General features: G+C 52.2%; 1 protein-coding gene across 7 annotated transcripts in view; it reads left to right on the top strand.

The window, feature by feature from the left end:
- The window catches only part of St3gal3 (ST3 beta-galactoside alpha-2,3-sialyltransferase 3), a 194,693-nt gene that overhangs the window by 167,591 nt on the left and 11,334 nt on the right, over positions 1–15,768 (top strand). For 5 of the 7 annotated variants that reach the window (XM_055618409.1, XM_055618410.1, XM_055618408.1 and 2 more), the window contains 4 exons: positions 1,641–1,704; positions 2,738–2,833; positions 3,100–3,286; positions 4,164–4,199. In XM_055618409.1, coding sequence (XP_055474384.1) covers positions 1,641–1,704; positions 2,738–2,833; positions 3,100–3,286; positions 4,164–4,199 — 383 coding nt within the window. The remainder of the gene's footprint in view (positions 1–1,640; positions 1,705–2,737; positions 2,834–3,099; positions 3,287–4,163; positions 4,200–15,768) is intronic. The other 2 variants (XM_055618413.1, XM_055618411.1) reach the window with 1 other exon arrangement.

The following is a 15,768-nucleotide window of genomic DNA, read 5'->3' as shown; positions in this document are numbered from 1 at the left end:
ACACACACACACACACACACACACACACACACACACACACACACACACATTTAAAAAGAAAAGCAATAAGCAATGAGCTACAAGGGAGTTTGTGGTTGCCCTCCACCTACTGTCCCCTCCCAACACTATTCTCCTTGTTTTGGTATTGACATTTCATGTTTCTTTGCCTTGACTTTTATTTTTGCTATATATTTACATATCCGTTAAACGTAAATCAATTACTTATGGGGCATGGCGATGAACACTTTAATGCCAGCACTCAGGAGGCAGAGGCAGGCAGATCTCCTTGAGTTTCAGGTCAGCCAGGGTTTTAAACCTTGGAAGAGTGTGTGTGTGTGTGTGTGTGTGTGTGTGTGTGTGTGTGTATGCTGATTTTATCATGTTTTTAAACTTAACATGTATCATTATATGTGTATACACATGTGTATATATGTGTATACATACGTGTGTATACATTTTTAAATTGTTATTTTGCATATATAGTTTACCATTATCTGTATTGGTAATATAGCTAGTAACTGATGGGGCTCTGGCTGCTTTATTTGTCGTTGTTGTTGTTGTCGTGATTGTTTTACTGCCATGTAGTATAGTTCATGGTCCACATGTGATTTTCCTTTGGTGTACCATTCAGCTGCTTCTAGCATTTTGCAATTTGAAACAGTCCTGTGGTGAAGAGCTCGTGCAAGTCCCCTCATGTGGACCTCTCAGCGCTCTGCCCCTGGGAGACAGCCGCAGGGCTCTGTCTATATGCACCACATTCTTATTTTATCACTAAGATCCTTTCCATCATGGTAGTGCCAAGCTGCTTGTCTGTAGAGCAGCGGTTCTCAGCCTTCCTAATGCTGCAACCCTTCAAAACAGTTCCTCGTGTTGTGGTGACCTGGAACCAGAATATTATTTTGTTTAAGATTTACTTTTTATTATTTATGCAGTATTCTGCTTACAGGCCAGAAGAGGACACCAGATCTTGTTATAGATGGTTTATGAGCCACCATGTGATTGCTGGGAATTGAACTCAGGACCTTCGGAAGAACAGCCAATGCTCTTAGCCTCTGAGCCATCTCTCCCAGAATATTATTTTGCTGCTACTTCCTAACTGTCATTTTGCGACTGTTACAAATCATAATGTGAATATCTGATATGCAGGATAGCTGATGGGTGAGCCCGAAGGGGTCATGACCCACAGGTTGAGAGCCGCTGCTGTGGATCTGTATGTACACTGGGTCTCCCCAGCAACTCGGCAAAGTGGGGATTGCCCTCAACGCCTTAGAGGCAAGGAAATAGGAGCGCAAAGGAAGAGAGTGGTTTGTGGCCTGTTGCAGGGTCTTCCGTAACAGAAGCAGACTCCGATGGAGCCAGTCGCTTCTTCAGGAGATTGTGGGAGGAAGCTACGTGCTGGGGTTAGAGTCTGGCTCCCAGCACAGACGGGTCTACCTCCTACCCTACCTCCGCCTCCTGGCTCAAGGCAGAGGGGAAGCTGTGGCCCGGCCCAGCCTTTGTGTCTGCAGTGCCCTCTACCCGCTCCCCACTCCCCACCTCCGCTCTATCGCCGGACCCGGGCCTGCTAGTAAGATCACCAGCAAACGTGTTCCGGGAACATATGTGACCTGCTAACAGTAACATTCCTCCTCTGTCCACAGATAATCTGATCAAAGCCATCTTGTCAGTCACCAAAGAATACCGCCTGACCCCTGCCTTGGACAGGTGAGCCCAGCCTTCTCCCTCCCCGCCTCCCCAGCTAGCTGGCACGCCCAGAGGTGCTGTGGCCCAGCTGCTCTTCCTGGACTTGGACAGCTTCTCTGCCATACCTCCCACGCACACACACACACTACACAGAGTATGTAGGTAGGACCGTATGTACCCCTGCCGCGTAATACACTTTGCAAGGCTTCTCGGTCCTCAGACTTAAGTGGTTTGGGCATAAGAACTGAAGATGATGGTGGGGGCCGGTGCCGATAGAGGCAGCTCACAGAAACAGCTTAAAGCTGAGGTAGTGACAGCTGTGAAGGCAGCAGATGCTGGAGCGGAGGGAAAGAAAGCCTCAGGGCAGGCGATCCTGTCCGTGGCTACAGGAGCCTAGAGGCTTGAGTTGAAAATAAATGCAGCTAGTCGGTGATAGTGGAGCGCTCAGGAGACAGAGGCAGGCAGATCTCCTAGTTCGGGGCCAGCCTGGTTTACAGAGTGAGTTCCAGGACAGCCAGGGCTATATCGGGGAAGGGGGGGCGGGGACAGAAGCGCAGTCCTGAGGCACTCAGGTTCATTTCCTGCCCTTGCTTTTGTGACAGAGCCTCCAGCTTCCCTCACTGTCCTCTGCCATCTCAGGCTCTTGTGTTTCTCTCTCTCTTTTATTTATTTGTATTTATTTATTTGTATTTACTTATTTGGATCTTATGTACTTTGGTATTTGCCTGCATGCATGTCTGTGTGAGGGTATCAGATCCCCTACAGACAGTTGTGAGCTGCCATGTGGGTGCTGGGAACTAAACCCAGGTCCTCTGGAAGAGCAGCCAGTGCTCTTAACCACTGAGCCATCTCTCCAGCCCCTTTGTTTTCCTTCGAAGTGTCACACTCTAGCCGCTAGCCATGTCAGGGTCCCAGGGTCCAGCTTCCTGAGACACGGCTCCAGATTTCTTCCAGAAGTGCTGCATGGACCGAGTCACAGTCAAGGCCAGGGCAAAGAGACAAAGGGAAAGCAGGCTGGGGTCCCCCTTCACAGGCCTCTGCTCTCTCCCCTCAGCCTCCACTGCCGCCGCTGCATCATCGTAGGCAATGGAGGGGTCCTTGCCAACAAGTCTCTGGGGTCACGAATTGACGACTATGACATTGTGGTCAGGTGAGCCCCCTTAAGCGACACCTTGGGCACACGCGTGCATGTCGAGGCCCAAATCCTGAGCCCTGTGCATTGAGAACTGTCTGACCGTCTGGTCACCCAGCCTGGCGGGTGAACAGAGGCCTCAAGGACGCGGCTGGGTTGTTGGGTTTTAAATCGAGGAGGTGGCCTGGATTCCCACTCTGCCTCTGGGGTGCTTGGGGTTCAGGGCGCCTCCCCAGACACAGGCCCGAGGCCAGCCCTGACTGCACCGGCTCGGCTCGTTGTAGACTGAACTCAGCACCTGTGAAGGGCTTTGAAAGGGACGTGGGCAGCAAGACCACCCTCCGCATCACCTACCCTGAGGGCGCCATGCAGCGGCCTGAGCAGTACGAGCGAGACTCTCTCTTTGTCCTCGCTGGCTTCAAGTGGCAGGACTTCAAGTGGCTGAAGTACATCGTCTACAAGGAGAGAGTGGTGAGCGTCCTGCCACAAGCACCTTCTCCTGCCCCCCCCCCCCCACCGGCCTCCCTCCTCGCCCCCGGCATTCCAGGCAGTCCCTCCCACCGGACCCCACAAAGAACAAATAGGAAACTTCAGAACAACCCAAAGCTGAAAGACAGCAAACCCAGCAAGGGACAGAGGCCGATGGCCAGGGGCTTGACGGGCTCCTAGACCGAAAGGCTTCTGGAGCTGAAATGCCTGCTCTTTGCTGCCTCCCTTCAGCTAGCCCCAGACTAGATCTGTGTCTCAGATCTCAAGGAATCCCTTTGGCCAGCCACGGTGTGACTCCCAGCTTTCACAGCGTCCCGACCCTGCCTGTAGCCACCTTATGGCTCCACTTCCCTTCCATGAAGCCTTTCTGGCTGCCTCATCTTCTTCTCAACAAGGAAAGCCTTCTGGGGCCATTCTACAGGGACAGCTCCCAAACTCGTGAATCCAGACCATTCCCTACCTTGTAGTTTAACTGACTGCTAGCCTGTAGCAGCTCCATCATGCTGGAGCTGGCCAGGAGATGTGGTAGAGTAGGGTCAGTTTGCCCGTTAATAGATCACCCACTGAGGGCCCTCATTAGACCTCTGCTTCCCAGTTCTGGGCCTACAGGGACACCTGCCAACTTGTCTGTCTGTCTCCCACCCCAGACCCTCGTCTCCTCCCCTCCAGCTGTCCTCAGCCACCCAGGGGAGGGGCATGCAGAGCTCAGGCCATCCATTTCCCAGTGCCCAGGCCTCTTCCTGGAGACTGATGACAGATTGCCTTCTGCCTTCAGTAAAGATCTAGTTGTTCTTTTAGATGATGATAACAGCGTAGCCTGCCCGTGAGGATCTCAGTGCAATCTGGTTTGACTCCACAGCCCTTTCCAAGCAAGGCCAAGTGCAGGCAGTGTCAGGTAGGTAGCAGGCAAGAGAAGAGACAGAAGTCAGGTCCAGCAGCTCAGGTAGGTGGGACAAGGGGGAAGGGAGCCCATCTCAGAACTAGGCGGAGTAGGGCAGCTGGCTGTGTTGGGTGCAGCCCAGACCTCCAAAGGGATGGGAAGGAAAGGGGGGAAAAGCAAGTGGTTGGACTGCCTTCAGCCAGCTCCAGCTTCAAGGAGGCCTCTTGTCTGCCAAACTAGGGAGGGAGTGGGACTGAGGGAACACCCCTCTTTTCAGAATCTCCCCAGCCTTTCTGTTTGCCTTAAGCTAACAGGCAAGCACTGTAGAGGGATAAATGGGAGTGAATTGGATCTGCCTTGGTGAACCCTTCTCATAAATTCTCTCTGCTCATCAGCCCACATGCCCCTGACACACAGACACCTGTTAAAGCTCCATTCTCAGGAGAGCCAGAGGGTAGGACCCTGATCTCATTGCATTGGATCATTCCCCTTCCTCCATGGCGCCCAGTCACTACAGATGCTTGGGAATTGGCTCAAACACCAGTGCCTGCTTCCTGAGGGGCAGTATGGGAAAAGTGGGGGCCAGGCCAAATTCCGTGGGGACAGCAGACCAGAGATGCACAGCAGCCAGCTGCATATGGTCATCTCTGCCTCCGAGAACACCCAGGCCATTGGAGTCCGAGCCCTTCCCGTCTATCCCAGTCAGAGCAGTGGGGGAAACAGACAGCAGGCACCTGCTGCTCTGGGGAAGGCAGAGATGCTCGCCACCTGGCCTGGCAGCCTGGCCCTGGCAGCCAGTGGGTCAGCACCTTGACACAGTGGGTGAGGCAGTGTGAGGTATGCTCAGGCCGTCACTCAACCCTGTCCTGGCCACACGTGGCCAGCCTGTGTGGGGTTAACGCCTTCCTGAGTGTGGTGGGGAGAGGGCAGGTGGCAAGCAGTCCCTCTGAAGTCCTGTGGGGTTTCCGTGGCACTGCAGTCAAGGATGGCTTTGGACTTCTGAATGAGCCTCCAAGTAATGTCAGTAATATTCATGCCTAAGTGTCTTAGTCAGTGTTCTGTTTGCTGCAAAGAGACACCATGACCACGGCAACTCTTACAAAGGACAGCATTTATTTGGGTCTTGCTTACAGTTTCAGAGCTTTAGTCCATTATCCTCACGGTGGGCAGCATGGCAGCACGCAGGCAGACGTGGTGCTGGAGACGTAGCTGGGAGTTTTACATCCAGATCCACAGGCAGCCGGAAGAGAGAACCACTGGGCCTGCCTCAAAGCCCACCCGCCAATGACATACTTCCTCCAGCAAGGCCACACCTCTTAATCCCTTCAAATAGTTCCACTCCCTGGCGACCAAGCAATCAAATCTAAGCCTATGGAGGCTATTTCTATTCAAACCACCACACCAGGTGAAACCCCAGAGTCCTGGTTCTTGAGTGCTCCTCCCCCAAACCAGAGACTGGTGCTCTCCTGGGCCATCTCCAGGCTGCACGTCCCTTCTCAGGTGGGGTAGATGTTAAGCCAGGCGGCCCTCCCCAGCCCTCCCTGTGTTTGGGGTTCAGCCACAGGCCTGGCTCATGAGGTGATATTTCTAGCTCTGAGCCTCTAGTGGCTGGCAAGCTCAATACCTGTCTAGGGCCTCACCTGCAGTATTCTGGCAGGAGATGGCTCTGCTTCCAGGGACAGGGGTGGCTGGGCAGCCTGGAGCAGGCATGAGCTACCCAGACACTTGCTCCTGCAGCTACGTTGCCTACGGCTTGCGCTTTTCTGGTACCCAGGAGCCCCTGAGCACTGGGAACAGGGAAGAATAGCTAAGGGCTCTGCCCTTCCCCGTGTGTAGTCACCTGGTTTTCTAACACACTGGACAGCGGCACCATAACTCCAAACAGGTTGCAAGACCTTTTACCTCCCTGGTCCCAGGAACCTTGATCAAGCTCCCAGCAGGCTGTGTGTCCAGCAAAGCGCTGGTGGCTACTGAATAGGAATGCGGGGCTAAGAGGGAGGGTGGAGCCAGGGAGAGGGAAAGGGGAGGGGAGCTCTTCTGAGAGTCAGACTGCCCCCTCCCCGGTGCAGCCAGTCACCTGTTTGCCAGGCGTTGGTGTGGAACAAGCTCTGAGCCAGCCCCTAGGACTTCAAAGACAAACTCAGTTCTGTCCCAGACCAGACGTCGCTCAAAGTCTAATGGGAGACCCAGTCCCCAAACTAGAATTACTGTGCAGGTTAGGAGGGGCCATGATGAGGAGCCCTCTAAGCAAGCTGGGGCAGAGAAGGCCTCCTGAAAGTCGCTGCCAAGCTGGAAGGGGAAGGGAGAGCTAGAAGGATGTCAGGTATTTCAAACAAAACGAACCACATCCATGGAGACCCCAGGAGGCCACGCTCCATTCACAACCTAGGAATGCATGGACATTGCACACAGCCATTGTTATAACAGAGCCTGAGTCCCTGATGCCATGGCCTATCATCACCCTGGTCCTAGGATGAAGACTGGGGAAGCCAGGACATGTAAAAGACAGAGCATCTCATCTGGTCACCCAGGCTGCCTCCTGTGTTCCTCCCACCCTCCCCAGATGTACCCCAGGATGCCAAGTGGCCCAGGGCTGCAGAGCCCCCATGGGGTCTCCCCTTTCTTCTCCGTCATCTTCCCACTAACACTAGGAAACTGACATCTCCTAAGCAGCCTCCTGTCTGGACTAGGCCAGTGTGGCTGTGGTCCCAGCATGCAGAGGGAAGGGAAAGAAGATGGCCAAAGGTGGCCCTTGGAAAGTCACCACAGGCTTGGCCTTACAGTGCTGTGTTCTTTCCCCAGGGAGGGAGGGAGGGAGGACAGGCTCTCAGAGGTCAGCCAGGGTCCCATAGTCATGCTCAAGAGGTGTCCTGTTTTGGGACTTAGTTTTTGGATTTGTTTGTTTGTTTGTTTGTTAGGATGTTTTTTTATTTCTCAGATAGGCTGGCCTGGAACTCACTATGTTCAGGCTTGCCTTGAACTCAGGCCAGTTCCCCCAAGTGTTAGCATTATAGATGTGAGTCACCATGCTCAGCTGATGTTTTTAAGAACTGAGGTGAAATAGAGATAAACCCAGCACAAACATTGCCGTAAGTTGTCAGCCGCAGGCAGTTCCTGGTGTTTGACACCATAGCCCTGGCTGGGCCGGAACTGTTGGCAGTCCTCTTGCCACAACCTCCAGAGTGCTGAGACTCTGGCTACGCCATCATTCTTAGTGGTTATTTTCTTTTTTACTGGTGGTTGCCGTTAACAGAACCCCATTGCACTGGGAAGCAAAGCATCTTTCTGTCTAGGCTGTGGGGTCTAGCCTAGATGGTGACCCAAAAAGAGGGGTCAGAGGCCAGGTCCTGAGAAAGAGCAGCCCCTGTAGAACAACGGCAAAGCTAGCCTAGTAGTCTGGGAACTCTACAGGGCAGACAGGACCATCAGGTCCCCAAACATGAGGCCTTACTGGACAGGGCCCAATTTGGTGATTGGATGTCATCTGTACTTGAGCCTCTTCCCTGTTCTGACCTGAGAGAACTTTGTTCAGGGAAGCTGGCTGGGGTGCTGCCTTTCCTCTGGGAGACACAGAGCAGGGCTTACACGTGCCAGCCGGAGAACAATGGTCACAGACCCATCTCCGTGCCAGGGTTTCCTGTGCAGGCCACCACCAGTGGCCATGCTGTTCCCACCAGGCTTTGCTCCTTGCAGGAGTCGGATGGCCTTCCTTCTCCCTCCCAATGCTGTGGCCATCGCTTTCTCCACTGCAGGTCCAAATGCTCAGGAGCCAGACTGGTCATCGCTGCCTTCTGCTCTTTATCATCACGTCCGTCTGTGCTCTGTTGCTCACTCTGCCTTATGATACTTTTGACTCCCTTTCTCTTCCTGCTCCTCCAATTTCTCTTTCTTGCTTTTTTCACTCTCTCCCCTTTCCTGTCGTCGTCGTCGTCATCGTCATCATCATCATCACTGTCATGTAAGCTCTTCTCCTCTCCACTTTCCTTGAATCCCTTAATTCAGTTCTCATAATAATCCCTGTTAGACAGGTTCCTCAGTGTAGAGGCGAGGAAACCAAGGCCCAGAGATGAAGTACTTGCTTGAGGTAACACAGCTAATTAAGTAGTTAAGAGTTGTGTATAAAACCCACATCTCACTGCCCCAGGAATCCTTGTGAGGAGTCCGACCACATTCCTTCCTGCTTGGAATCCTCTATGTCACCTACTTCCTACCACGGTCTGGGAGAACCCTATTTACTTAGTTCTTGCACATAACGGGCCCCAGCACGTGCCTGCCTACGGCTGTCAGAGGGCTGACGAGGCGGGTGCTGCTAGTGCTGGTAAGTGGCAGAGCTGCACTGTGAACCAAAGCTGTGTCATCCTGACTGTTCCCCCAGCCTCCTTGTCTACTCACCGGTCCATTCGTTCAAATTCAGACCAATCCCCAGCGTCATGGCAAGCTCTGGAAGCGGCATCGCCCCCCTTACTTGACACCCCCGACACACCTACTCTCTGTATCCAGCTGGCCCAGTACCAGAGGCTGCATGTCACCATAGAGAGACAGAAACTCCGCCAGCATCCTGTCCCTAGCTGTCAGTCCTCTCAAGTGCTCACTCTCTCTCGCCGTCTTCAGTTCTTCTGGACCTGTATGTGAGCATGCAGAGTAAAGGCCATCCGTGAACTTCCCGGCCTCCAGTCTACACACGTGTAGTAGTTTCTTTCCTGTCGCTGTGATAAAACATCATGATAAAGACACTTAGAGAAGGAGGGGCTTATCAGGGCTTCTGGTTCCAGAGGGCTGTGAGTCCATCGTGGCAGGAAATCGTGGTACTAGGCAGTAGTTATGGCAGCAGGGACAGCTGAGAGCTCATTTCCACAGCCACAAGCAGGAAGCAGAGATGTTTTGAGGACACACCTCCAATCTAGCAAGGCCACACCTCCTAAGCCTACAGTTCCACCAACTGGAGACCAAGTACTCAAACATCTGAGCTCATGGGAGACATCCTCATTCACACCACCACACTGAAACCCACATCTGCGTCCATTCTGCTCTTCCACCACCCCTGGCCTTCTTGATCAGGTTCCATTTTCTTCCTGAGCCTTTTCTGAGGCAGTCTTCTCTCCTCTGTCCCCTTCTTGCCTCCATTGCTGAGCCTCTTCTCACATCCGTCTATTCGTTCGGGTCCCTCTCCCCTTAAGAATAAGCCTGGGAGCTGGCAGTGTGGCTCAGTGGGTAAAGGCAACTGCCACCAAACCTGCTGACCTGAGGTTGCAACCTGAAACCACATGATGAGAGGAGAGGAAACGGCCTTCCACAAGGTGTCCTCTGAGCCCCCAACACGTGCTGTGGCGAGGTTGTAACCCGTGATGTTACTACCATGGGTTTTACCACGCAAACCATGATTTTACCCGCCGTCTCATGGCTGGGGCACATTTCTCAGTTCCACACCCACGCATGTGCACACACACACACAGAATACACAAGTAAACATAGTAAAATACTTCAAGCTCTTCTATTGTCTTACTCATCCTCTTAACCTTCTTCTGTCTCAGGTAGCTAGAAGAGTCAACCCCCTTTCACTACACAGTCCCTCTGGCCAGGCATCCGAACCCACCCCTCTACTGGAGTGACTTTCTGCTTCTAAAATCCAGAGGACTCACCCTCTGCCCTCACATTGAAGGAGCAAGTACGCCCAGAGCATTTCTTGGACCTTGGCAGTGAGAGTCCAAGGACAGGTCTCTGTTTTCACAAGCCTTGATTCCTTGCATACTCTTCGCCCTGTGTCTTCAGCCATCCATTATCCGGAGCCGTAATCAGCCCTTCTACAAACGGCTCCTGTCTAGCGATTTCAGCCGCTTCCCAGGTCTCTGCTTCTCGTTAGGTCTCCTCCAGTGGGCTCACCACATGTGCCCTCGGAGCCACGCTGGCGCAGCCTTCTGGCTGGCTTGTTCTCTTGCTGAATGGCTGCCACCATTCAAGTGCGAGGTCTCATACCGACAGCTCAGTGTCACCTGGAATCTGGTCCTGTGGTGAAGGTCCCATCTTAGAACTTCTGAATGAGGAACTTGGAGGTGGGCAGCGGCTCGTTTTAATGAGTTACCCCGTTATAAGCTCAAGCGAAAGAACCACTGGCCTGCGGGATCGAATTCAAACCCTGACATCCTCAGAGCCTCCCTTGGCTTTGCCACCTTCTCACACCCAACACACTTACTCTGCTGTGGTAACCATAAATGTCCATTCTGTTTCTGTCAGTGCATTCTGATTCTGCAGTCAGCCTGTACCATCCAGGGCTGTTAGAACTCCTCCCGTGAGCCCCCGGAGGCAGGAACCATCTTGCCGGTTGCAAGCCCAGGCCCCTTCAGAGCAGAGAATGTTTGAGCAGAGAATGCCCAAACATGGAAACTGAGGCTGGTGGCTTCCGAGGAGTTGGGATTTTAACCAGAATGTGGGGCTCTGAGCCTGGATCTTTCCTCTCTGCAAAGCTGCCTCTTGCCTTTGCCACCCCGGAAGTGATTCTTTTGGGTTCTGGTCTCTTGTATCCTCTTCATCTCTTGCTTCTCCTGAGGATCCTCTTTACCAGTTCCAAGCAGATTCCTTGATAAAAGAAATGAAAACTAAACAGTCCCTGGCTCCCTGCCTGAGTTGTCAGTGTCCCACAGCCATCCCAAACTGACTCTTCTCTTTGTTCTCAGCTTTTCCCAAATATAGCTTTCCAAAAGGTTGTTGGGCCCTCTCTTCATAGCGTACATCAACATAAGTCCCAAGTAGACTAAAAAGCAAAATAGAAGAATACAACTAAAGGATATAAGTATATATAGAGATAGAGATATATATAAAGTCTCACTGTGTTGCCCAGGCTGGCCCAGAACTACGTAGCCCAGGCTGGGCTTCACCTTTCAACAATCTTCCCAGCTCAGCCTCCCAGATTCGGGGATTGCAGGTGTGAGACCCCAAAACTAGCTGGAAATTTTGAAGATAACAGAACAGGCACCAAACTCTTTTTTTTTTTTTCAAACTTTAAAAATTATTTTACATTTATTTCTTTATTGGGTGGGGGGTCGTGCACCACAGCTCTCAGGTGACAGAGGGCAACTTCCAAGAACGAGTTTTCTCTGCACCGCGCGTGGGTTCAGTAGATCAAACTCCAGCTGTGGGTTCAGTAGGCGAAACTCAGGTCGTCTGGTTTGGCAGCAAGCATCTTCACCTGCTGAGCCATCTTTCTGCCCCACCTCCATCCCATTGTTTGGAACCCAGGCGCTAACTTTGCTGTGCTGACTCAGAGACATTCACCTGCCTCTGCCCCTCTGGTGCCAGGATTAAGGGTAAGCGCCCCCACACCCAGTCTTTTTAAGCCTGAGCCGCCTCCTCCTTCTTCTCCTCCTCCTCTTCCTTCTTCTTTTTTTTGTTTTTTATTTTTTTTCCCCCTAGCTTGAGCTGTTAGGAGACAATCTCCCCGTGCTTGGATTACAAGTGTGAGCTGCTATGCTTGGCAGGAAGGGACAAACTTTCAAGGCACAGAAGTGCTAGAAGAAACTTGGCAGTATCCATTTCATTTAAATCAAACAAAAAAAAATATTCCAAACATTATGAAAAGTGTGTTTAGAAAATATGATAGACAAAGGTTTATTATTCTGGGGGCTCTCAGGGAAGCCTTCAGAGCCCAGCAGATAAAGAGGAAGGGTTCGAAGATTGCAGAGGAGGAAACTACAGCAGAAATGCATGTGGCCTGCCCCGGCAGTCAGAGACATACATGTACAGGCAGCAGGGTGCCGTTTGTCACCCATCACGTTTCCAAAAAACAAGTTGAGAGTCTAACACAGTACACTGGCAAGAGTGCAGATGCAGGATTCTCAGGTTAGACCAGTGAGGGATGGGCTCTGGGAAGGAAGTGGCATCCAGTGCCAAGGACTGTGTCCCAGAGGAAGGAAAAACATGCATACAAGATTTTTATCATGGTGGTATTTATAGTAGCCAAATCCAGATGTGACCCAAGGGGATTAGTTACACAAATTCTGGTTGTCACTGCTGGATGGGGCACATAGCCAGCCCACAGTGGGTATGGACATCTGGACCCGCCATCACGGTCACTCTCCTGTTCTCTGCATGTGAGGAAGGCTGGTGGACAAATAGCCAGAGTCAGTATTAGGTACTGAAACTGTTGTCTCAGTTGGGGTTTTGCTGCTGTGAAGAGACACCGTGACCACAGCAACTCTTCATAAAGGAAAGCGTTTCACCGGAGCTGGCTCACAGCTTCAGAGGTTCAGTCTGTTATCACCATGGCGGGAAACATGGTGGCGTGCGGGCAGACATGGTGCTGGAGGAGCTGAGAGTTCTACATCTTGATCCGCAGGCAAAAGGAAGAGACTGAACCACTAGGTCTGGCTTGAGCTTCTGAGACCTTGTCAAAGCCCACCCCCAGGGACACACTTCCTCTGACAAGTCCACACCTCCTAATAGTGCCGCTCCCTATGGGTCCCTATGGGTCCCTATGGGTCATTTTCTTTCAAACCACCACAACTGTCCTCTTCCTCTGCCACAGCCACCTGTCTCACACCCGTAGCAACTAAATGGGACGGTGGACACGCCAACCCTTGACACTCCAGTTGCCTTCTGAGAAGTGAGAGTAAACCCAGTAAAAACTGTCTGCCCCCTGGAGAGAATGCCCAGCCTCAGGGCCAAGAGTCACTGAGTCAGGGCAAGCAACTGGGTCTGGCAAATGGAACAGACGTGACCCTGGTGGAAAAGTTCCAACAGAAAACATTAATTCAACTGGTATGACGTCAGGAAGGTGCTTTTCTTAGAGTGGGTAAAGGGGTGTGTGTCCTCATCATACTCTGGCCACATCCAGAGAGATGGAGTGAAGAAAACTATAGAAGACCAAGGGCAGAGTGGCCACCTCAGGCTCACCTACCCTTTGGAGTTCGTTGCCGTGTCCTGGAGACCTAACAGGGTCAATGCCCCTTCCATCCTGAGTGCAGAATGTTGCTCTGAGCCCACCTCCCAACCCCAGGAAGGCTGTTTGCAGGGACTGGGAGCAGAGTTCGGATATACAGAGTAAGGAGGCCACAAACAGGAGCAGGCCTTACAATGTGGGAGGGGCCTGGGCAGGAGGAAGACGTTGGTCCCTATAGGTCTCAGGTCCGAATTCCAAATTCCAACTCTGCCCTCCATGGGATTTTTTCAAGGGAAGGTAGACTGAATTCTATGTAACAGCTTGATAGACTGATGTATGACTTCTTAATGCCCAGAGTATGGATTTTATTCTCTCATGTATTGTTGCAATGCTGGCGATCAAGCCCAGACTCCTGGTCATAGTGGGCAAGTCCTTTACCACCTAGCTAGCCCCCCCTCTGGCAAAGCAGGAAGTGCTCTTCACCCCTGGCAGGCTCTCTAGTCTCTGGACCTATCATTATAACGACTTACAATAACAGAAGCTAACAGAAGCCGACTTTGAGCCAAATATTTTATATGCATGGCTTCTAACTGTCATAACAACAAACCACCGTAAGGCCGGGACTGGCACTCTTATCCTGTAGTTAAAGATGAGCCGTAGAAAGCGTGGTGAACTGCCTCGGGGCCTAGAGGGAGCAGCTGGGAGTTTGGGTTGAATCTTAGACACACACTCTTGACAGCAGCCATCCCGGAGGGCGGTGGGAGCCACTGAGGTTTTTAAGCTTGAGAAGGTAAGGACCAGACCTAAGCAGGGAAATGCAGGGATCTGAAGGACGTCCGGACGGTGGCTGACGCAACGACCCCAGGAGCGCAGGTGACCCAACCTGAGGCGGTGGCGGTGGGCAGCGTTGGGAGTGAATGCATCTGCTCCATCTGCCACTGCAGAAAGCCAGGCTGTCACTGTCACCAGACCCCTCCGAAGAAATCCTCCACAGGGACCAGGAAATATCATGGTAGCAGGACCCTGGCAGGGAGACACTTCCTTATTTCCTTCCCAGATCTTTTTCCACTTGGTTCTGGCTGTTCGGGGAAGAGCAGCGCAGGGTTGCATCAGCAGCCGGGGCCTGGCAGCTCCACACACAGGAGCCAGCCCAGACTTGACTGAGGCAGGGACATTCCTGGAGAAGGGAGTGACAAGGAATGCAGCCCACAGCCGGCCTCCGGGAGAGGTGCGGGAGCACTGACTGGCCCCTGGATTGTGTCCCGTGGGCGGGAGAAGTGAGATGTAGGGAGCCATCCTGACAGCGCACCCAGCAGCAGCCTGGCCTCCAGCACCCCGCCGCCTGCCTGCGGGAACCAGCCGTCCCCACTCCCCTGTCTGAATGGGTGCAGGTGTGGACCTGTGCAGGTGTGCATGCGTGCTGGCCCTTCTGTGGTGGCTGACACTTCCAGCCACACCCTCTGTTTCAATCCCTTGGCTTCTGCAACACTCAGTCATAATAGGAAAGATTTATGGAGTTCTTGCTGTCTACCAGACACTGCCAGACGCAATCAAACACAGCATCTCCTTTAATCCCTTCAGCTTTCTGGGAAGTCTTGTCATCCCGGTTTTATGCAAGAGGAACCTGAGGCTTAAACCGATGACGCGATGTGCCTCAGGACACAGAGATTCGGACTTGTGGTATGAGCCTCAGTTTTCTACACCACAAAGCCTGTCCCCTGTAGACTCTTGAGGAGCTATGGGGGGCTTGCATGATGTTAGGAGGCAGGCTGAGATTTGGTTGGTAGCAGATGGTTTTATTTATTTATCTACTTGTTTGTTTGTGTATGTGTATGGGTGTTTTGCCTGAATGTACATGTGTGTACCCCATGTAGGCCTGGTGCAAGAAGAGGGCATCAGACCCCTGAGAGTGGAGTTATAGACAGTTGTGAACTGCCAGATGAGTGCTAGGAATCAAACCTGGGTCCTCGGAAGAGCGGCCAGTGTTCTTAGCCACTGAGCCATCTCTGCAGCCCCAATACCTGATGTTTTTATAGCTAGGGAAACAAAAACTCACATCGCACCTTGTTCTCACTATTGTGCAGTTCTCTGAATTCCCAAGGAAGTTTTACATCAGAACAATGACCAATAGGGAGAAGCAGAAGAAACACTGAAACGTTGACGGTGCCACTGCCTGGTCCACTAATGTGAGGCTCCCTGGGACTTGGGGCCTAAGGTCCCAACCCTACCCTTCACCACTTCTGCTACCCAAGGCAGCACAAACGTCAGAGCTTGCACAAATATGGGGCAGGGGCAGAAAGTGTTCACCTGCCCCCAGGACACGGACCCTGCCTCAGTTTACCCATGCTGCACAGAGGCCATAACTGAGCAAGAGCTTGCTCACGTACGTGTGTACATCAGGATCCGTGTGTGTGTGTGTGTGTTTACATGGGTAAGAGACCATTCACTTCATACTGGAAATGGGACACTCTGTGTCCTCAGATCCTCATCAAATTAGTCATTTCTCCTTCCAGAAAATTAACTGAGAGAAGCAAGGCTGTGGCCTGCCCTTCCCCGCTGGCGCTTCTTTTCAGATTCTTAGAGGGATTTGCAATAAGTTAATTCCCTCTAGTTTCACTGGTGGTTAGACCCTGGACCTTTAAAAACATGGGGAAGGCTGAGAATGATGGTTTCAGTGACAAAGCCTCAGATCGTGGGTAGATCCCAGATTCC

The sequence above is a fragment of the Psammomys obesus genome, unplaced genomic scaffold, assembly GCF_907164565.1.
Source record: "Psammomys obesus unplaced genomic scaffold, mPsaObe1.curated_primary_1811, whole genome shotgun sequence".
NCBI lineage: Eukaryota > Metazoa > Chordata > Mammalia > Rodentia > Muridae > Psammomys > Psammomys obesus.
Note: the sequence above shows the minus strand (reverse complement) of the source record. Positions and strands in the feature narration are given on the sequence as shown.